The 22212-nt window shown below is 35.3% G+C and overlaps 4 protein-coding genes across 6 annotated transcripts; 3 read left to right on the forward strand and 1 right to left on the reverse strand.

Moving 5' to 3' along the window:
- The first annotated feature begins 598 nt into the window (after window positions 1-598).
- LOC133670593 (uncharacterized) lies at window positions 599-4002 on the forward strand. Of its 3 annotated transcripts, none has more exons than XM_062091121.1 (4): window positions 599-1675; window positions 2600-2899; window positions 3026-3217; window positions 3650-4002. In XM_062091121.1, the coding sequence occupies exons 1-3, from the start codon at window positions 800-802 to the stop codon at window positions 3134-3136; spliced, it is 1287 nt and encodes a 428-aa protein (XP_061947105.1). In that variant the 5' UTR covers window positions 599-799; the 3' UTR covers window positions 3137-3217; window positions 3650-4002. The 3 variants fall into 3 exon arrangements, with proteins under 3 accessions (XP_061947105.1, XP_061947104.1, XP_061947102.1); XM_062091118.1 differs by having other exon boundaries at window positions 606-1675; window positions 2363-2899; XM_062091120.1 differs by lacking the exon at window positions 3026-3217 and having other exon boundaries at window positions 601-1675; window positions 2363-2899.
- Window positions 4003-5890: 1888 nt separating this feature from the next.
- LOC133671036 (uncharacterized) lies at window positions 5891-8422 on the forward strand. The gene is made up of 3 exons (XM_062091652.1): window positions 5891-6872; window positions 6990-7520; window positions 7668-8422. The coding sequence occupies exons 1-3, from the start codon at window positions 6096-6098 to the stop codon at window positions 7776-7778; spliced, it is 1419 nt and encodes a 472-aa protein (XP_061947636.1). The 5' UTR covers window positions 5891-6095; the 3' UTR covers window positions 7779-8422.
- Window positions 8423-13606: 5184 nt separating this feature from the next.
- LOC133670486 (agamous-like MADS-box protein AGL62) lies at window positions 13607-14630 on the reverse strand. The gene has a single exon (XM_062090988.1). It carries the CDS (start codon window positions 14506-14508, stop codon window positions 13732-13734), a length of 777 nt encoding a protein of 258 aa, XP_061946972.1. The 5' UTR covers window positions 14509-14630; the 3' UTR covers window positions 13607-13731.
- A 2154-nt stretch (window positions 14631-16784) lies between these two features.
- LOC133670543 (cysteine-rich repeat secretory protein 38-like) lies at window positions 16785-17650 on the forward strand. The gene has a single exon (XM_062091050.1). It carries the CDS (start codon window positions 16791-16793, stop codon window positions 17517-17519), a length of 729 nt encoding a protein of 242 aa, XP_061947034.1. The 5' UTR covers window positions 16785-16790; the 3' UTR covers window positions 17520-17650.
- Window positions 17651-22212: the final 4562 nt, after the last annotated feature.

Raw genomic sequence — 22212 nt, forward strand, 5'->3', positions numbered from 1 at the left:
AAACATCATCAATTAAAAAAAACTTTTAAAAAACACATTGTATTACATTACCAAACACACATTTAATTATGAAACTTATTTAACAAAATTTCTAACCATCTTAAAAAAAATTTATGTTTGCAAAGTGTTTGAAGATAATTATGTTGATAAATTTACAATTATATATGTCTTATGTAGAACTTTTTTTATTTATTTAAATAAATAAAAAGAGAGGTCAATCTTGTAATGGACTATAAACAAAATATTTCACTAGCTCAAGCATATTTGATTTAAAATACATCAATGATATTAATTGAATTTTCAACTGAGTAAAAATATATCAATTTATAATAAAAATTCAAATTCATTTCTAGTAAAAAAATTATTTTTATTAAAAAAATATCTAATATATAAAGAACATTTACATATATAATACTCGAGTACTTGATTTACATATATAAACCATTTTCACAGGCCTAGATACGGGCTTTTGTAATAAAGTCCAATATGAAGAAAGCCCAATAAAAAGCCCTTTGACTCTGGTCAGCAATACCAGTTAGCGAACAGAAGTAAACAGATCTTCCAGAGACGCGCGTCACCTGTTCTGTACTTCTGTTTCACTTCCTTAAACTAATCAAAGAAATTCAAATAATGTGCTTCAAGTCTTAAGGGTACCTTTGTTACGAAATCCCAATTAAAATCACGAAATTTCAAGTACATGAAAGCCCCTTTCAGTCCTTTTAGCAAGTAAAAAAGAAAAAGAAAAAGAAAATACTTAACAAAGCCTAAAAGAAACCCAAAAAAAAGGAAAAAAATAATAATGTACGAAAATAGAAAAAGAAAACACTACACCACCACCTCAACCACCGTAACCGCCGCCTCTCATCCTCTCTCTAGAAACATGCAACCACCGCCAACCACCGCCACCACCTCTAAGAAAACTCTAACACTAACCCCATCACGTCTGAAAGATCTCTTACTAATCTTATCCTTCCTAATAATAATCTACCTCCTCTTCTCCTCACCGCGACCTCAACTTTCCTTAACTCCATGCTCTACCCCATCGACTACCTTTCCCACCACTCGCCGCCATATTGTCTTCTCCATAGCATCTTCTTCTACTTCTTTCATTCACCGCCAACCCTACATCCGCCTATGGTACAACTCCACCACCACGCGTGCTTTCGCTTTCCTTGATCGGGAAGTTGTCGACCCCACTGGAAATAACAATCGCTCCGTGATAGATCCCACGCTCCCTCCTGTAATAATCTCCAAAGACACATCTTCCTTCCCTTATACCTTCAAAGGCGGCCTTAAATCCGCCATTAGAGTGGCGCGTGTAGTAAAGGAAGTTGTGGAGCTTAATGAACCGGATGTTGATTGGTTCGTGTTTGGTGATGATGATACTGTGTTTTTTGTGGAGAACTTGGTTACCGTTTTGTCGAAATATGATCATAATGGATGGTTTTACGTGGGGAGTAATTCAGAGAGTTATAGTCAGAATGTGAAGAATTCATTTGAAATGGGATTTGGTGGAGGTGGGTTTGCAATAAGTTATTCGTTAGCTAAGGTTTTAGCTAGGGTTTTAGACTCATGTTTGGTGCGTTATGCTCATTTGTACGGGAGTGATGCAAGGATTTTCTCCTGTTTGGCAGAGTTAGGTGTTGGTTTGAGTCATGAGCCTGGGTTTCATCAGGTTAGTTTTGATTATTTACTTTGTTGGTGATACACCATTTTTTATTGATTTAAAATACTGAACTTGTGCATCGACCACATGCATGTGATGATCTTGTTTTTGAAGTTAATTTCTTTTTGGAATGTTGGGGATGTAATTAGATTATAAGTGTGAAATTGTGAGAGTGAAGAATTTTAGATGTTAATGAGTGGATGATGATAAATGCCTTGTATGAGGGTCATCTGACCTCTTATATTTGTGAGAACAAATTTTATTTTTGTGTAACAAGGCATGTTGTGGAGTATAGAGACTGCGATTATGGTAGTTGAGCTGCACTGAGTTGACTTTTAGATTTTTTAATCTTCTCTAATGAAATTGGTTATGTAATGTTGCTTTGTTTCTCTTTATTTATTTGATGTTAGGATTCCTTTCTTTGCGTAGATGTACTGGTTGTTAGCATGTATGGGGCGCGTTGGATTAGTGAAATTATGAAGTTTTATTGATAGGCTTGATTAGCTTAGTTTTCTCCGGTTGTGACTGGAGGCTTTACAAAATGTCTTTTCCAAATGAAGTTTAACATTCTTGTCTTTGTTCATTGGATATCCAAGTGACTGTGTTTGTTCTTGTGAGTTAGAGGTTTCTTTTGCATTTGGGTGATGGAATTGAAACTTGAGAGGCGGTTTTCTGATTTAATTTGATTTTTTCTAGGTTGATATGCGAGGGGATTTGTTTGGAATGTTGTCTGCACATCCATTGTCTCCTTTGGTGTCTCTTCATCATTTGGATGCTGTGAACCCTATCTTTCCAAAAATGAGCAAGACTCAAGCTTTAGAACATCTTTTTAATGGTGTGAATGTCGACCCTACTAGGATTTTGCAGCAAACAGTTTGCTATGACCCTGTATATTCATTGACTGCTTCAGTTGCATGGGGATATTCTGTTCAGGTGTTTGAAGGCAATGAGTTTCTTCCAGATCTTCTTACACCACAGAGAACATTTATGCCATGGAGGAGAGCAGGAAATGCTGAATTCACTCGTTTTATGTTTAATATAAGAGAATATCCCAAAGATCCCTGTAAAAGACCTCTTGTCTTTTTCATGGAAAGTGTTACCTCTGGTGGTAAAAATGGCATTTGGAGCAATTACATCAGACATGATGTTGCTGATTGTAACAGAGGTTATGCCATGAAGAATCTGGAACTTGTTAGAGTACTGTCCCAGAAACTAGAACCAGATATTGAACAGGTACTACTAAAGGCTCATGTTGTATCCCTGGTTTGAAGACAAAAGTTAGCCAATATGTCATGTTTTGTATCCTAGTAATGCAAAAGCTGATATTTTCTTATGATTTCTCTTTATGCATTCTTCCAGATGAAGGCTCCTCGTCGACAATGCTGTGACCTTTCTCCCTTATTTAATGGGACAATGGTCATTAGCATTAGGAAATGTGGTGCTGATGAACTAATTGCTATGCATTCCTAACATATTAGAGAATGCCAGCTGTCTAGAAGTGCAATTAGATGCAAAGCAATTGGAGTTTGATTCAGCTTTTGCTCTCATCTGGTAATTTGTTTTCACCATTCTTGAATACTATTCTACACATGTTGTTGATCGCTTTCCTTTTTGTTGAGACATTGTTCTGATTGTCCATCTTGGCCTTTTTATGTTCGCCAATTCCTTGAATTGGATTTTGGGTGATTATTATATTCCACGCATCAACATACTAGTTTTCGTCCAACCCCTTTACTATTCCATCTAGCCTTTGGAATAGCTGCAGGAGTATGCCTTTATATCAATTGAAGGCTTAACTGCAAGATCATATTACAGAGGAACTTGATGTAATCTGGGATTTTATTTTAGTTACTCATCATTGACAATATTATAGGAGTGCATGAAGAAGAGTGACATAATTTTCAAAGGTTCTCCATGCAATAAATATCGAGCTAGATTCTCTCTGAGATATACAATAACCCTCCTGCTTTCCCTTCTTCTCAGGTTGGAACTTACATGCGTTAAATGCAATGCTTCATGCTGGCATATTATGACTACGCAATGGTTGGAATACTTGATTCAGTTTGAAACCACTCCCACATTTACTGCCAGCTAAAGTTTCCAGCCTTAGATTTGATGCCAGGATGTGCAAGCAACGACCAAGAGAAGAGACGTGACCACAGAGGAGAGTCAAAGTCTTGCTATCAATTTACACGGCACTAATGTATTCTTTCTGTGAAAATGTAACTTTCAGAAATTTGGTGAGTTTGTAAAGCTTATGAAATCAAATTTTGTCAACGATGTTGCATTTTCCAAGTAACGTTATCGACTCTGGAAATCCATTCTTTGTTTCCACCTTTGATGGCTGTTGAAGCCCATGTTATGGCTTCTTGAGCACGAGGGGTAAGTGTGGTTTTCAGATCTCGTTGTGGATAACTGGTTTCAGCCATCGAGTTTTCCCACTTGGGAGGGCAGGCAGCTATTTGTGAGCTTCAAAAGACAGGTCCTCCTTGATGTGTGGCCATTTTATCAATTGCTTTTGAAACTGTAGATGGGACCTGGAAAAATGTGAACTTGCTTGGTGGGTTAACGGTTCTCGAAAAGATCTGTAGATGGCTGCACCTTTTCAAGGTTCTTGAACGTCATTTTCATGACTATTTTAAGGTTCTGATTTTGCTGTGATGTGAACCTTGAACTCTATTCTTGTAGATCCAAAATGCATGTGTCCAGAACAAGGTACAAGGTTTATTAAGTATTGGATTGCACATGTCATGACACAACAAACAATAATTAATTACAGAGCAAGCATTGTTAACGTTATCATTGATGAGCAGACTGTTTTCATAGATTTCATTTTCTTAAATTTTAGGTTACCTGAACCCTCTTTAGGATGCGTATCTGTTATGAAATAGTATTAGCCCATGTAGTGGTTGCTTTTGCAAGATAAGAAAATCATGGGGTGGTTTATTCTTAGGAGAATAGATATTTTTTTATTTTATTTTATTCTTTATTAAGATGATTTTTTCCCCTATTTGAAGGGGATATTCCTTATTCTCAAGGGTGTTATTATGTTTCCTTAGTTTTTTTTTCCCTCTAAAGAGTTGATAGTTTTTTGACAAGAAAAAACATAAATATATAAAATTAAGTATTTTGAGAGTTTTTTCATATTTATAGTGTTATTAGTTTTTGATGGTTTTGACTTGTAACAAATCTCTTATCCTTTGCTCCGTCTGCATTAATTAGTATCAGAGTATAATGATCATTGATGGGTATTTTGCTTTGTTGTTATGTGTTATAGAACAACTATGGCAAGAAAAGATTGTTGTTATGTGTTATAGAACAACTATGGCAAGAAAAAATTGAAAAATAGGACGTGCTTATATAGAAAAGGATGAGGAAGTTTCCTTTTGAGAAAAAAAAAGTCCAGAAACTAGCATGTTGTTTCTGTCTATATCAGTTGTTGTCATTCAAAATTTTGGTAGTGGGATTCATGATTAGGTGGCCCACACAAAGATGTTGTGTTAGGGATTTACAATGAAATTGTCCACAAAAAATATATTATGTTAGGGATCTATAATGAAATGATCGACACAAAGGTGTTAGGGACCATGATGGATGATTCACGTACAAAAAAAATATTTTTGATGAAGAATAATTTCTAACTAAAAACTAAACTTGAGGAGTACTTTTCAATTTGAAAAAATTGATACAAGAACTTTTTTAGCAAAATAGATAATTTTCTTAGTTAATTTTATTTATTTCTATTCTATATTATGATGCTTTTCTAGTTTTTTTTTCTATTTGAATATGTTATTTTTTCTCTAATTATTTTTTTTCTATTATTAGATTTTTTTTTCTATATAAAAAGTTGTAATAATCTTTTAATAAAGAGAAAGATATAAAAAAAATAAATTAAATATTTTAAGAATATTTTATGTATTGAAGGGTTTTAATTTGTTACAAATTCCTTATCAATCACTCCGCCTGTACCATAAACATATGGACACATGGAGTTACTTGATTTTGACTCATCTTTTCAATATTTATGGTTTGAATACCTTGCCTGCCCCATGTTAAACCCTAAACATCTGGCCAATAGTTACCCTTGGAAGTCACAGTTTGACACTTTCAGATGAAGTTGCTTTCAATGTACGGAGTCAAATTTCAATGCTATAATGTGTTTGGCTTGAATCCATGGAGCCCGCCATTAGAAAAACAAGAATACTTTCTTTGCTTCCTCACACCTAACCCTTTCTTTATTTCGCCATTTATGGGGAAATAACAAACTTGAAATGTCAAAAGTAGACAACTTGCTTCTACCTTTGCTTCAATCACGGAATTGTAGGTATTTATACAGTTCAAATACTTGACTGTCTTCTCTTAGAACAGGCTTTCAAGAAGCTGAATCAAGAATCCCTTCTAATTCATTCCCCCCTCACCCCTCCTCGAGATGAAACTTCGGCAGCTATTGCCGGAAAAGCCCCATTTTCCTTCTCGGTTTATCCACTTAGTTATGGTCTCATTTTCTGCTTGCATCATCTGTCTTCTCGTGTCACTCTTCCTGGTAGGCACTTCCAGGCTTGCACATATAAATTCATCTTCAGGAAACGTGCGTGCTCCAACAACTCTTAATCATATTGTGTTTGGGATTGCTTCAAGCAAAATCTCGTGGCCGAATAGAAAGGAATATGTTAAGCTGTGGTGGAAGCCAGACCATATGCGAGGATGTGTGTTCCTGGACAGCATGGTTGAGGAAGCAAATTCCTACAATGACAGTGGTTCACTCCCTCCTGCGTGCATCTCCGAGGACACCTCTCGGTTTCGTTATACTTATCGAAATGGTCCCCGGTCAGCAATTCGTGTGGCACGTGTAGTTTTTGAGACAGTGGCACTTAATCACTCTGATGTGCGGTGGTTTGTTTTTGGGGATGATGACACAGTTTTCCTTCCTGAGAATTTGGTGAAGACTCTTTCCAAGTATGATCATGAGCTTTGGTACTACATAGGATCTAATTCTGAGAATTATGGGCAGAATAGAGAATTTGGCTTTGAGATGGCCTTTGGTGGTGGAGGATTCGCCATAAGTTATCCACTTGCAAAAGTTTTGGCAAAGGTTTTCGATGCTTGTATTGAACGATATCCACATCTATATGGAAGCGATTCCAGGATCTATTCTTGCTTGGCAGAGCTTGGCGTGGGATTGACTCATGAGCCTGGTTTCCATCAGGTGTCTTTTGGTTAAGTTACGACTTCACACACACACACACACACACACACACACACACACACACACACACAAAATGTCTATTCTGAAATATTCTAATGGTATATGCCAAATTTCCAGGTTGATATTCGGGGAGATCCGTTTGGCTTGTTGACTTCACATCCACTGGCGCCATTGGTATCCTTTCATCATTTGGATCACCTAGACCCCATCTTCCCTAACATGACAACTATGAACTCAATAGAGCATTTCTTTAAAGCAGTAAATATTGATTCCCAGAGGGTTTTGCAGAAAACAGTTTGCTATGATCGTTGGTTTGGGTGGACTATTTCTGTGTCATGGGGCTATGCTGTTGAGGTATATAGCAATCACGTATTTTTGCCTGACGTTCTCCCCGTGCAACAAACATTCAGGCAGTGGAAAAAGGGAGATGGTTTGGCTGGGGTGTATACTCTTAACACAAGAGAACCTCATCCTGACCTATGCCGAAGACCGACAATCTTCTTTCTGGATCATGTGTCTTCTGGCAGGGACCGAATTACGAGCCTTTATAAGAAAAGTTTTGCAAATTGTTCTAACGACATGGCTTCACCAAGGAAACTAGAAGAGATGAAAGTATATTCGCAGAAGCTCGATCTCAGTGAAAAACAGGTATTTTGCTTATCAGCTTCAGGGCATATCAGAATTCAATTCATATTACAAGTTTCTGGCAAGTAATACTTGCTTTGTTTCATTTCTCATTCAGTAGCATTTTTGTGAATCACAAATAATAGTTGTGCTGTTTCATCTTTTGTTCAGCTTCGTGCTCCAAGGCGGCAATGCTGTGATGTCTTGCCTCCTTCTTCTGGAAAAGTGATGGAAATTGCAATTAGAGAATGCAAAGAGGAAGAACGGGTATATATGCATTAATAATTATAATTCATTTGAGTATGTGTATCAGTTCAGGTAGCTTCTTGACTTCAGGATCCAAAATAGGGAGCATAGATGCTTGTCATATTGGTTGGAAAAGATTGCAGACTTGTTAGTCTATATTGTTATCTCCTCCACTTCGCCTTGAGATAGCAGCAGAAACTGAATAGACCAGGTCGATGCAGTCTGCAAATTTTTCATGGCAGGATCTATGCCCGAGGTGATGCCTAAGTACAGTTTTGACTTTTCCTAATTGCTTCTGATCAGAGACATAGTATGATTAGAAAGCAAGGAAAACGCACAAATTCGGCTTTTCAAGATGCAAGCAAAGAAGTACAACATGCTGATGCTTAGAAAGAACTCCATGAGAATATAATCAAGGAAGCTTCAACAATGCCTTCACCCTGTACACATTCTTGCTATTTTCAATATTGTAGCATATGCACAAACTTGTGATTCAAAAATAGAGAATACAGATTACTCTTTAGTGCCTCGAGATGTTCTTTTGATTGTAATGCAAGTAAATTTAGCACTGAAATGACCAAAGAAAACGGATTAAAAAATGTCTGCAAGTGATAATTCACATTTGATCTGCAGAATTAAGATCCAGATTGATACTTTGTACTTCACAGCTTTTTTTTCTTTTACCATCTGTATAGAGCTTTCACTTCCATATTATGTCCTCAGCTGTTTCAGAGAACCTGGATACGTCCTGACAACACTAAATTTCATAAAACCAACTTGCAATTTCTCATGAAAAGGACTAACTCCATACAGTAACTCACAGATTGCGAACAAATTATTTAGAACTTACTAATCCTTTCGACCCCAAATGGGTTTCTACTCTACAACTCCTCTGCTTTTATTTACAAACTCCACACTTGGCCAACCATGTGATGGGCTGTGTTAGCGTGTATTCTTTAACAAGAAATCTCCGTTTACGTACTCCTTCATAGGCATCATGTTCTTCATAGATTTCAAGCCTAAATAAAGAAAGACTTGGAATTTTTGAGAGATTTTTTTTTTCAATTTTGAAGAGCTTGTAGAAAATTTTATATTTTGTAGATTTTTTTTAATATAAGAACCTCTATTTATAGACACATGTGAGGGCTCTTAGGCTTTTTTTTTTTTTTCAATCTCACGTGATATTATTTGATTAATTGTTATTTATTTTATGAGATCTTATATTTATGACAAGTGTCGCACCCGACATTGCGACGACTCTAAAAAATAATCTTTGATTATGGAAAAAGAACAGATATCTGGCATCTTGTTCTTTTAGGAAAAAATATCTTGTCTAAGGAGTCGCCACCTAGTATTACGGTCACTAGAAACCCTAACTAGTCATCAGCGATTCTATGGCTCGAGATTGATTACGTAAAATGGAAGATATTATCACCTCTTAAACGTTCTGCCTGAGGTAGACTGCATTACTGGTTTTGTCTTAAATTGCTAAATGTTTACTAGTTTACGATCTAATGGTTTATTTGCAATATTTCTGACTCTGGCGTCAGTGAATATTCAACTACGGATAATTCCAACTCTGATGTTGATAACTATAATGTAGCTATAAAATAAATTTAGATCAATATTTTTTATTCATGACTCTAACGCTAGTGAATAAACAAATAAACTAAATTCATTTTATTACTCGTTCACATATTTTTTTTATTTTTCTAGCTAAATAAAATACAACGAATAAAAATAATATAAATCTAAACCGATATTTTTATTCCTAACTCTGGCGTCAGTGAATAAACCAATAAATTTATATTATTTTTATTTATGCATACATAATTTTTTATTATTTTATTATTTTTTCTATTTTTTAATTTTTTTGGCTGGGCCCAGCTCAGCCCATGTGGCTGGGCTGGACCCAGCAGGCCTAGCCGGGTCACAGGCTTGACCCGGCTGGCCATTTTTCTGTTTTTTACCCGCAGGCGTGCGTGAACCGCTCACGCCCACCTGTTACAGCAACATGCAACTAAAATGCAGGGAGGGGGAACGCAACTTACTTGTTGCTGCACTTGAAGACGGGGATGACAACTGACCAGCGTTACTCCTCTCTGTTACTGCTTTCTGTCTACTCCTCTGTTTTAGCTTTCCTTGTTCTATCGTCTTCTTCTTTTTTGTTTCGGTTTGTTCCCCTGCTAGTCGTCTTCCCCGCTCGTCCGCGTCCGTCTGTGTTTGTTCTTCTAGTCCACCGGTTCTGTCCTCTCTTTTTCGTGTTTCTCCTCAGTTTTTCTTCCTTCTCTGTGGCCTTCTCTTGCTTATAAAGCCAGAGGATGGCTTTTTTTTCTTCACGCTTTCGTGCCTCACGATCGTGAGGCACGAACGCCTCTGTTTCTTTGAGAAGAAACAGGGGCAGAAAACTTGCTCCCCTCTGTCTCCTCCCCCTCTGCGTTCTTTGTTTTCTCTGGCTTTATAGCCACAGAATTCCATCGTTACCAGGTAATAAATCAACTGTTATTGCAGGAGTAATGATGGCGGTGGGCACCTGAGGCGCCGAAGAAGATGAACAGTGTTTGAGAAACGGCACCGTTGTTTTGTGTTTTGATCCTTCACATTTTGAAGTTTTTCAGTCCAGTCCTTGGGTAAATTATAATTGAACCCCTGCATCTCAGCGCCATTTATACATTGGGCCTTGGGTTTTAATTTCTTTCAAATGTTACAAGAATCAGCCCTATACTTTGATAAGTTTTCACTTAAGTCCCTGATTTCATTAATTTAATTAAATCTAAGTCCAATTAAGTCTCAAAACTTATCAACTCTCCAATTAAACCCTTAATTGGATTAATTAAATTAATTCCAAGCTCAATTAAGTCTCAAAACTTATCAATTCTTCAATTAAACCCTTAATTGGATTAATTAAATTAATTCCAAGCTCAATTAAGTCTCAAAACTTATCAATTCTCCAATTAAACCCTTGATTGGATTAATTAGATTAATTCCAAAGTTTAATTAAACCCCAAAACTTCCAATCATGTTGCCTTTAACCCAAATTTTAATTCATTTTTCATTTATTTTATTTTACTTGTTTTTTCATCATTATTATTTTTTATCATCATTTTCATTATTTTTTTATCCTTTTCAATAAATAAAATAATAATAATTATTAAAATAAAATGGGAAAAAATTAGGTTATGACAACAAGAAGTCTTAAATATCTATTTCCATATGTCAACCTTCTATTGGAAAAAAATAAAAATAAAAATATAAGGCCCATTCATTTTCCATATTATTTATTCCAATTTTATTTCATTTTGTTTATGTAAAAATAAAATGAAAATAACACATGAAAAAATTTGATTGGTTTATTCCTACAGATACCTTCTCAAGACAAATTTACTACTTACAAATAAGCAGACATATCTTGAAAATTTGTTGAGAGGATTTTATACCGTGAATATATTTTTTAACTAAAACTTGGTTTTATCATATTAAATTTTTATAACAAATATATTTTATTATGAAAATAAAATATAATTATCAAAATTGAAAATTTAATAACCAATTAAAATTTATCAAATCAAATCAATTGATAGAATCAAAATTAAAAATTGGCTTTTCTTTCACCTCTTTTATTGGAGATGGTCTAACAGTCTACTATACCTCTATCAGGGTATCTCCAAACAAAAAGCTAAAAGAAAATGATTTTTTTTTCTTTTTATCCCTCATTTTTATAATTTTTATAGCTTCAAGAGGAGAGCCAAAATAACATATCAAAAGTTCTACTTATCTTTGTTAGACAAGCTGTGTGGCATGAACGGGTCTCTTGATGGGCTTGTGCCCACCCATCTATACATCAGGCTTTTCATGTGATCCAAGTGTAATAGATGATTGAATCAGAACCTCCAGTATCAATAATTCTAGACACGACAGCAGAAAATCACTGAGGTATGAGTTTCTAAATCTTTTACATGCATTGAAGTGATAACAAAGTGCTAGGTATAGGCATTGTGCCAAAAACTAATGAAGACATGACAGAAGATTAACATACCTGTTAGCTTGATATTGCTAGTATTTCAATTGTATTGCCTTGAATGGGAAGTTGAAGATGTTATGCAGCCTGAATAACTTGCTCTTTTTTTCTTCTAGTTTTTTATCAGATGGTGTTAGTAAAGAAGGTTATTCTACCATGGATTCACTTTCAATTGGACTTAATACACTTAGAAAAGCAACTGGAAATTTATGTGATGTATATAAGCTTGGACAAGGTGGCTTCGATCGGTTCAGTTTACAGGGTATCCCTTCTTCAGTACATTTGATGCGTGCAAAACATTTACCTACCTCTTACAATATCTGTAAAAAGGCTTTCAAGAAGCTCAGGACAGGGTTAGAAGAGCTCAAAATACAGAAGTAATGTTGGCTGCCAAACTGCTGCATCGAAACCAGTAGGGTTGTTGGGTTTCTGCTTAGAAGGAGGAGAGAAGCTACTTGTCTATGAGTATCTGCCCAATGGGCGCCTGGACAAAATCCTATTCGGTGTCGATCTTTTTCCTACCATTTCTTTTTTAGTGGTCCTGTCTACTGAAGCAACTGCATTGCCATTACTCTTGAAGACATCGACATCAAACTTTAGCATTAATGGCAGAGCAAATTAGTACAAAGGAACAGTGATATAACTTCAGATAACTGCTTTCATATGTGTTAGTAGTACATATGAGGTGAATTGTTCTCTATGTTGTAAAACGTATCGAGCTGCCTCAATTGGCCCTCGCTTGAGTGCTTAAATTTGTAGAACAGCTTTAGAGTTGGTGGATCCTACATTAGGTGGCCAATGGCCAGAAAGTGAAGTTCTGAAGTGCATCCATATAAGGTTATTCTGTGTTCAAGAAGCTGTTGCTGACGGACCTACATTGTCACAGATTGTCATGATGCTCAGTGGTTAAACTATAACCTCTCCAGCACCATCACACAGCTTTTGTGTCCATGGAGAATTCAGGATCAGAAGATTCCGTTTCATCTCAATTGCCAGAGTCATTACAACAATCTATAAATGGGGTCTGGATCACTGAATTAGATCCTTGCTAGTGATGGAAAGTGCTAACATGGAGACACTGCTAGTCCGCCAATTGGGTTTGGCATGACTGGCACAGAAGCATGTTTCTGTTAGTTAACAGCAGAAAATAGAGAATTCATGCTCCCATGAGGTATTGTTTTTGTTTCACAGTTGATAGGAAATTTAAGCAAGATGTAGAGATAAATTTTCGTATTCCTATCGCTGAACTGTATTTGCGATAACAAAAGTACATATTTTTATAAACTTTTTATGGATTAAGATGCATAAGATGTTATCAGAATCTAAGGACAATTTTTTCAGGATTTTCCATTTCCATGATCAGAGCTTGCTCTAACTTTATCCCAACGCAACTGTTTTATGACTAGGGGCTACTCAATTGGAGATACAGTCGTTGTGCGCGCTTTGTAATATTAATAAAAAAGGCTTGAAGTCATTCATGGTGAGAGGCATCTGAGGCTCTTCTCCACCTCCATTAGTAACCCAGTACCAGGGTGTAGGGCCACCCCTGGCAACCCTCTTTATTAGTCTATGCCCACGACCTCATTTCAACCTCCACCAATAAGATCACTTAACAACATTTTACTACTGTCACTCCACAATATTTTTATTAAATCTGATTTACAGTTCAATCCGGTATAAAACCTTTCCCCAAGAGAGTATATCGAACTCTCACTAATTAATTAAGCACACATTTCATACGACATAATGCTATGGTCTCAAATAAAAAAAATAAAAACAAAAACTAGATTAAATAAAACAAGAGTTCAAGCTGCCAAATTTGGATTCAATTGTAAGAAATCAACCGGATCAGAGACCATGATCTACTCGCAAATTATTTTTACCATCAGCAATATTATATCAAGACAGAGGACATTCAAGATGATCCAGATTCTAGACATACCTACCATATCTTTTGTTGCTACAAATTCTTTAAAATAGAACATTTTCAAGACTAAAACCATTAACTCCAAGATCAAGATGACTCATATTTTGATTACCAAAATGATCGCTAGCCATGGTTAACTCATTTGCCCTGGCAGCCACATTCTTCTTTAACTCTTCCATGGCCCTCACATACTCCTCAAGCTCCTCCGACCCCATATCGTCAATAGGTTCATCCCACCAGAACCTTGCATTAACATCGTTTTCACACACCTTATTCCACTGTTCAGCCATTGCCACCTGCTTCTTCTCCTCCTCCAACTCTTTCAATGCCTCCTCGTACTCTTTGTTCCATTGTTGAACTTGAGGGTCATTATTACTCACGGCCCCTAGTTCCCTAGCAGTAGAACTGTCACTGAGATAACGATCAAGTACCATGTCGACATCGGGGTGACCAAACGCAAAGACCTTTTTCCCTGGAGAGAAGGCAAGAATGGCCACTTGTGCCCCGCAGAGAAGGCTTAGCTCGCTTGCTTTCTTGACTAGACCCCCACGACGCTTTGAGAACGTCACCTGTAGATTGCTCTTCTCTTCTATCTTCTTGATCTCTATTTTTTGACGGCCTTGGGTTTGCTTTTTGCGTTTATTTATCATCACCATGTTGATGATGAAGAGAAAGATACGAAGGGAAAGAGAAGAAGAAGGGAAATTCTTTATATTTGTGAAGGTTTTATTGTATACAACGTGGTGAAATGAGCTATATATACTTGTAACTTGGACAAAATTACAACCAGTAGCTGTGTACACAGGCTCAGTTGTTTCCATTATTGCAAGAATAAAAGATTTGGGTAGAATTACAGTTAATCAGCACCATTAAAATAGCTAGAGGCTCCGTTATTTCCATAGATATATGAGAATAAAATATTTTCAAGATTTGGTAGAAGAAAGTGGTGAATAATTGACTATGATTTAGGATAAAATGAAGGAGGTATATATTTGCTGGTACGTAAGATATTGAATAAGGAATGCCATATTTTCTTCCTCTATTCATCAAATTTGGAACGATTTATACCCCTCAAACACACCAAAATTTTAGGATCATTTATGTCTTAACAATTAAGACAAACCACCTTCCCTCCCTCATGATATATAAGGATGGTCAAACTATCTATACACACGTGTTTTTATTAAAAAAAAAAATATATTGCTCTCGCGAGAGTAATCAATGGGCCTACGAACAATATAAGGAGACGACTCAATCATGAATTGAAGTGTGCCAAAAGGAAGATTCATTGGACTTCTACGTACCCATGTTAAATGAATAATAAATGGAGTAAATCAGTATTTGGTTCATAAATTAATTATTCCTTTTAGTTTTTTTTTTAAATTACGAGTTACCTTGTAGAAAGTCTTTTTGGTTTTGTGTGCAGTAGGTAAAATTATAGTTTTGAAATTTTATCTGGTAATCGATCTGATTTAATGATCAGATCATGAATCAAATGAATTAACTCAGTCAATCAAACCTAAAAAAAAACCAAACTAATTCAAGGACCTGCAAAATTCAAATAAAGTTCAAAGCTTATTCTTTTTGTCTCCCATTTTATGAAGTTCAGGGGAAGGAGAAGCCTTATCGTACCAAACAGATTCATCAGGTTCAGGGGCTGAAAGGGACAGATTCCACATGTGTCTATGAAGAGGAGCTTCGTCAGCCACTTCCTTTGCTATTGATGGCACATCTAACTCAGCCGCATCTGCAGTTGAAGCAGTTGACGGCCAACAGGTCTCAGCGGAAGAAGCGCTAGCCACTCTCTTTCTATTGTTTTTGGACGACGAGAGGGAGCAGCTGCATCTAATTTCATTGATTCGGAGGAACGGTCTATCTGTTTGATATCCTCAGTTTGGTTTCTAATAGAAATAGGAAATGAGAATCCACAACAACGTAGTTTCATGTCCATGTGTGTGTCTATATATATATATATATATATATATATATATATATATATATATATATATATATATATATATATATAAAAGAAGTTGGATTTAAGCTGGATTTATTCGGGTCGTCTGAGTTTTAGATCGACCTGCTGGGTCGATCGGGTTTCACCAAGCCAACTTTTCAGTAGATTTTTACTTAGATCCGAATCGGTCTCATACTTGAGTTGACCGGGTCCCAAATCGACCCTCCTGACTGGTTCGAGTTTCAAAACTATAAGTAAAATTGAAGATTTAAACTAATGAAGGTGGGTATTTGGATAATAAAAAACAAATAAATTAATAACAAAAAGAATAGGTTTTAAACATATATATCAATATTACTTAACGATTCAATATAAGTTCTTCTAATTGAATTAAAGAGATTAACTAATTATTTTATAAAAAATAATTGTTGTATTGAATTTAATAATTGAGTCTAAAAGACCTGAACCTTATGATGGATGACTCATTCTTAGTTATATATATATATTTTACTAATCTATTATTTATTTATTTCACATAAAATTAGGGATTCTAGTACTCACTCTCAATTGCAACCTATTTCTTGAAGTTTATCAAGTGAATTGAGCAAAATCTTTAATGGAACATTACAGTTTAGTATTGAATTTGATAGTTGAATTTAGATATTATCCAAAATATATTTAAATTTTTTGTTAGAGACTCACATAAAATCAGGGGTTCTATTTTTTTTTTAATACTTGCAACCTATTTTTTAAGGTTTGTTAAATGGATTTTCATTAGGTTGTCTCATTGCTTCACTATTATTGTATTTAATTTAGTTGTAGTATATATGACGTCCATTTAAATTAAAAGACAAAGCCCTGTGATAACCCATTCTCAATTTTATATATTGCTTTTTTAATATTTATTTATTGATTAATTTCATGTGAGAGTGATGATTCTAATAAAAACATAATCGAGATATACAAACTAATTTGAATATTGATGCTAATAAAAAAAACAAATCAAAAGAATTTTTAACTTAACTAATATTAAAAAAAAAAAAGAATAGGTCGACACGTTACCCACCTCAGTCATTGCTGCTTTTGTATTATATATTGCAGTATTATCCCAAGTTTAAACCCATCAAGCTAGCTGTCCTTGCAACAATGTCTTTCTCCAACTTTGCCTCCTCTCTATGTCTAATAACCTTTTCTCTCCTTCTCCACACTGTTTTTGGAGCAGGCCCAAATTTCCATTTATGTTCATCTCCTGAGAACTTCACTGCCAATGGCCCTTATGAATCCAACCTAAACAAGCTCACTAGTTACCTTTACTATAAAGCCCCTCCTACAGGTTTTGGTATGGGTTCAAGAGGCCACACCCCGGACCAAACATACGGGCTTGCTCTTTGTAGAGGCGATGTCTCAACCTCAGATTGCAAAACCTGTGTTGTTGAGGCGAGCAGTGAGATTCGAAAGCGCTGCCCATACAACAAAGCAGCTATCATTTGGTATGATAACTGCCTTTTGAAGTACTCAAACACTGGGTTCTTTGGCCAAGTTGATACTGGAAACAAGTTCTACATGTGGAACGTGCACGTTGTGAGTGCGCCAGCTCCATTCAATAAAAAGACCAAAGAGCTTTTGAGCCAGCTTGCCAATAAAGCTCAAGCAACCCCCAAGTTGTTTGCAACAGGAGAGAGGGAACTAGGAAAATCAACCAAGCTTTATGGTCTGGTTCAGTGCACTGGGGATCTTTCTAGTGCTGTTTGTAAGAAATGCCTTGATGGTATAATTGGTGAACTCCCAAGCTGCTGTGATGGGAAACAAGGTGGCAGGGTTGTTAGTGGGAGTTGCAATTTCATATATGAAATATACCCTTTTGTCAATGCTTAAGCACTTGTCGAATATTGTCGAGGGCTTTAGCAGACTATAGTATCGGTCTGTCACCCTTGTCATATGTGCATGTACTTCATGTTTTAGTCACTTTCATGTATTTCTGAATAAAGTTCTGTGTGGTTTTAAGATCTTCATGAGTTTCTTCCATCAATTAATGGTACCATTGACATATCAGAACTTAATCTTCTTTTTTACTAACATGAACAAGACAACTACGTCCGAGCTGGCATTAATTCATGCTAGATCATGATATCTGCGGTCTTCGTCTCCTTAATTTTTTAGAAGGGTCTCGGTGGCATCCTTAATTAGAGATCTAAAATAATATATAGAAGAAAAGGTTCATTTTTATTCAATCTCGAAAAGAAGATTTTGGCATACACAGCCATTTTAAAGATATATACTTGGATTGTAATGAGTTTTGGAGTTCAAAATACCACTACAGAGGAGCTACATCTTGGATTCAATACTTAATCTCATATGCTTTACAATGCCAGTATGCATGCTCGAGGGAATGATTTGGATAGTTGTCCAATGCAATGAAATTATTTCATTGGCTAATGTTTTTTTTTTATCCTTATTATAATCGAGTGAATATATTGATAAAGCTAGTGCTAGTAAGTTGACGGCAGACTTCAAACACAGCTGCTCACCTTTACAACTAGGGTGGAGCAGGCAAAAACATCCTTGACAACACACAAAGATACAAATGATTAATCTTAGAGCCAAAATCTCGTTCTTTTCCTGAGAATGCCAAATTTGACACTGTGCATGTAAGTATCACTTACTATACAAGATATGCAAAGTTTCATCTCACTATCAGAAAAATGATGAATACAAACAGAAATATTGATAAATTTTATCCATTGATATTTTATAATGTTTTTATTGATTGAATTTGTCCATCGTTAATTTCATCGGTAAACACCAACAAAAATATATTGTAATTTGTGGTGATTTTAATTTCAAATATTAAAATTTTGTTTGTCATTTACTCATATATATAATACATTTGCACCATATAGGTTGTGTGATTTTTGGTATGAGACGCGAAAAAAAATTTAAAAAATATACCAGAGAAAGCGATCTACCAAACTTGAATGACGTGACGATTTGAAAGGATTTTAGGCCGCCATATGTCTCAAAGAATATATGGGCGGAATATATTTAGCAAGTGACATCCGAGCATTTCACGCGTCGCTCATAGTTCGATGAGGGGAACTAGAGCCGGCAAATTCACGATTCAGTTACCATGTACACTGGCAGCTCTGTTTTGTTAGTTTCGTGTGTGAAGTGAATGATAAGATTTATTTTAATCACATCTATTTTTAATTAATTTGTTGTTATTTATAAATATATTTAACTGATAACATTTTTTTCTTACATGCTACGATTCTTGGACATGAGCTAAGCCCAATAAAGCTTTTTGTGGAGACCCACATGCGAAGTGAAGACCGCTAAAAAGGGGTGCAACAGTTTGTCGTCAGCCGAGCTCAATACTTTGTGGTACGTTGGTTTTTGACCATTTTATTTCTTAAGTTGTTATTTTCTTGAATTTGATGATTTTATTTTTTTATTTCTAGGAGACATATAACAGCCGGTTGAAGGAGAGATATGAGGACGATCCTTCGACCCACCCGAATTTCGACCTGGATTTGTGGTTGGAGGTAGGATTGTCTAGTGAACTCGAAAGAAATTGGGTGTACGGACTCTCCAACACTATGACTGAGAACTTGTGGACGATCCGTAGTGTTTCAACCATTGGAAGCTCGCAATCCCTGCTGAGCACTCAGTCTCCAAAGCTCACAGTCTTGTTAGATCAAGGAATGCAAGAATATATGATAGTGTCAATGAAAAATATGAACAACTCTCTATAGATTATAAAGAACTCTGCTGAATAGTTATGGATATTAGATTTCAAATGAGTAGTACATGCATGTGCACTCCTCTATTTTTTTTTTTATTCTTTTTTATGTTCAATAGATATTTTTAAAAAATATATTTTTTAATAACTTGACTAAAAGACATGGGCACCGGAAATCAACGGATCCCTTTCAGCTCCCCTTGTATTATAAAAACCAGCTCAAACCCACTTACCAGAGGATAATGGGATATAGGCTACAAGGTATTCGAGCTTGGCCGAAATCCAATAACTCAGCTGGCCGCACTCGCTGACAGAGAAGGGCCAATGCTTTAGCTATTTCTTTTCTTAAATTATCTTAGAAGCGCATAGTCAGTGCTCAACCTTTGTGCTTCGATCGGATTGACACGAGCCCAGTCTAATGTTTTCAACGCAGCCTAACAATTACTTCACGTTTCTGAGCTTCAAAATTGAGCAAAAGTCCTTCACTTTTATTTCAAGGATGTAGATTTTTTTTGCTGAACAATAAAGATATTTTTTATCAATATTTAAATATTAAGATAGTCTGTTTAACATTGCAGTAATTTTTTTTAAAAAAATTATTTTAAATTGTTTTTCATATGAAAATAAATCAAATTGAAAAAAAAATATTCACAATATTCAAAAAGCTATATTATTAATTTAGCTTTTCTAAATAGCTTCACCCTTTGAAAATGCAATTATGGGCCAGATCCCCAACGTGGTTTGTTGCCTCATACTCTGTTCAGGTTCTTACATCAACGAAGTTTCCCAAACTTGTGCAATTTTTGTGGTTGCAGAGATTACCCAGTCTTGTCCTTATCAGAAGGCAGCTTCCTCGGAATAAAAATTGTTCGTTAGAATACTGAGACTCACGATCTTTTTCCTACCATTTCTTTTTTATTGGTCCTGTCTACTGAAGCAACTGCATTGCCATTACTCTTGGAGACATCGACATCAAACTAGTCTGCCAATTGGGTTTGGCATGACAGGCATATGTTTCTGTTAGTTAACAGCAGAAAATAGAGAATTCGTGCATTCATGAGGTATTGTTCTTGTTTTACATTTGACAGGAAATTTAAGCAAGATGCAGAGATAATTTTTCGTATTCTTATAGTTGAACTGTATTCGCGATAACAAAAGTATATATTTTTCAAAACTCTATTTCAACCAGTTATGGATTAAGATGCATAAGATGTTATGAGAATCTAGGACAAAATGTTTACAGGATTTTCCATTTCCATGATTAGAGCTTGCTCTAACTTTATCCCAATGCAAGGTACCATCCTCCACTATTTTACAAGGATATTAAAAAAATTATCTCATCTAAAACTTTTATTTAAAATGAAAGTTATTTGAGTGTGAAATTTATATAAATTTATTTTATTTTATATTTAATTTTTATCAAATGAAGTAGAGATTATAAGATTTAAATTCATGACTGGTTGATCCATAAAACTCTGATATTTTATCAAAGAACCATTTGATTTAAAAACTTGAATTATTAAATAAAATTTTAAAAATAATTTTATATTACTTTTTAATTAAAGATACATTTATAATATTAATAAAAAAGACTTGAAGTCAATAAGCTTTTCTCCATCTCCAACCAATAATAAAGGACGAATCTAGGAATTGGATTGGGGATCTAACACTACCCCCAACACCGATATTATTGTTACCGTCACTCCATAATATAGTTACTAAAATTGATTTAAAGGTCAATTAATGTTATAAAATTAAGTCACATATTAAATAAATTAACCAGGTTAATTTAATTTATAAAAATTAAAATAATATTATTTTAAAAAATAATTATATATAAAAAATCAAATAGATTTTGATAGATTATAAATCAATCAAGATTTTTTATAGGCATACCAAGTTATTTTTTTTTGAATTCATTTTTTTAAAAACCAGATTAAAAAATTAAAACAAGAGTTCAAGCTACTAAATTTGGATTCAATTGTAAGAAATCAACCGGATTAGCGACCATGATCTGCTCGCAAATCATTTTTACCATAAGTAATATTATATCAAGATAGAGGACATTCAAGATGATCCAGACTCTAGACATACCTACCATATCTGTTGTTGCTCCAAATTCTTTAAAATAGAATATTTTCAAGACTAAAACCATTAACTCCAAGATCAAGATGATGACTCATATTTTGATTACCAAAATGATCGTTGGCCATGGTTAACTCATATTTTTCTTGTGAATTCCTGTCATTATCATCTACTGTAGCTTCCGCTTGCATCGGGATTGTTAAAGGAAAGACACAACTAATCATAGATTTCCTACTGTATTACAATCACTGAGATTTCTTTGTTAGAATAGGTTTCCTACTTAGACTAGAATTATCATCCTGTATAAATACTGTAACCCACGGCATCCTGTTTTACACAATTAAGGAATACAAACTGCAGTATTTCACATTCTTTCATGGTATCAGAGCACCCACATTGGTGACTCTGCCTACACACCTTCTGCCACCACAAAAACAACCAATAAACACAGAGCATCCACATTGGTGACTTTGTACACATACTGTCTCCACCATCACAAGTAAAATATCAACACAGATAAACAAACATGAGCGACTATATAGCCGACCCACTCACCTTACATCATTCAGACTCACCCCGTCTTGTTCTTGTTTCCAAAACCCTCGAAGGACATAATTATGGACAATGGAGTCGATCAATGCACATTGCTTTGAGTGCTAAGAATAAACTAGGATTCATTGACGGAACCATCAAACCTCCAGCAAACACGGATGCCAGATCTGCTATTTGGCAAAGATGCAACGA

The sequence above is a fragment of the Populus nigra genome, chromosome 13 (genome assembly GCF_951802175.1).
Source record: "Populus nigra chromosome 13, ddPopNigr1.1, whole genome shotgun sequence".
Taxonomy (NCBI): Eukaryota; Viridiplantae; Streptophyta; class Magnoliopsida; order Malpighiales; family Salicaceae; genus Populus; species Populus nigra.

Excerpts from the sequence above, each read along its gene's own strand:
- LOC133671036 (XM_062091652.1), top strand. The coding sequence starts at position 6,096 with ATGAAACTTCGGCAGCTATTGCCGGAAAAGCCCCATTTTCCTTCTCGG. Across the intron at positions 6,873-6,989 it reads ATGAGCCTGGTTTCCATCAG|GTTGATATTCGGGGAGATCC; the intron begins GTGTCTTTTGGT and ends CCAAATTTCCAG. Across the intron at positions 7,521-7,667 it reads TCGATCTCAGTGAAAAACAG|CTTCGTGCTCCAAGGCGGCA; the intron begins GTATTTTGCTTA and ends TCTTTTGTTCAG.
- LOC133670593 (XM_062091118.1), top strand. The coding sequence starts at position 800 with ATGTACGAAAATAGAAAAAGAAAACACTACACCACCACCTCAACCACC. Across the intron at positions 1,676-2,362 it reads ATGAGCCTGGGTTTCATCAG|GTTGATATGCGAGGGGATTT; the intron begins GTTAGTTTTGAT and ends GATTTTTTCTAG. Across the intron at positions 2,900-3,025 it reads TAGAACCAGATATTGAACAG|ATGAAGGCTCCTCGTCGACA; the intron begins GTACTACTAAAG and ends GCATTCTTCCAG.
- LOC133670543 (XM_062091050.1), top strand. The coding sequence starts at position 16,791 with ATGTCTTTCTCCAACTTTGCCTCCTCTCTATGTCTAATAACCTTTTCT.
- LOC133670486 (XM_062090988.1), bottom strand. The coding sequence starts at position 14,508 with ATGGAAACAACTGAGCCTGTGTACACAGCTACTGGTTGTAATTTTGTC.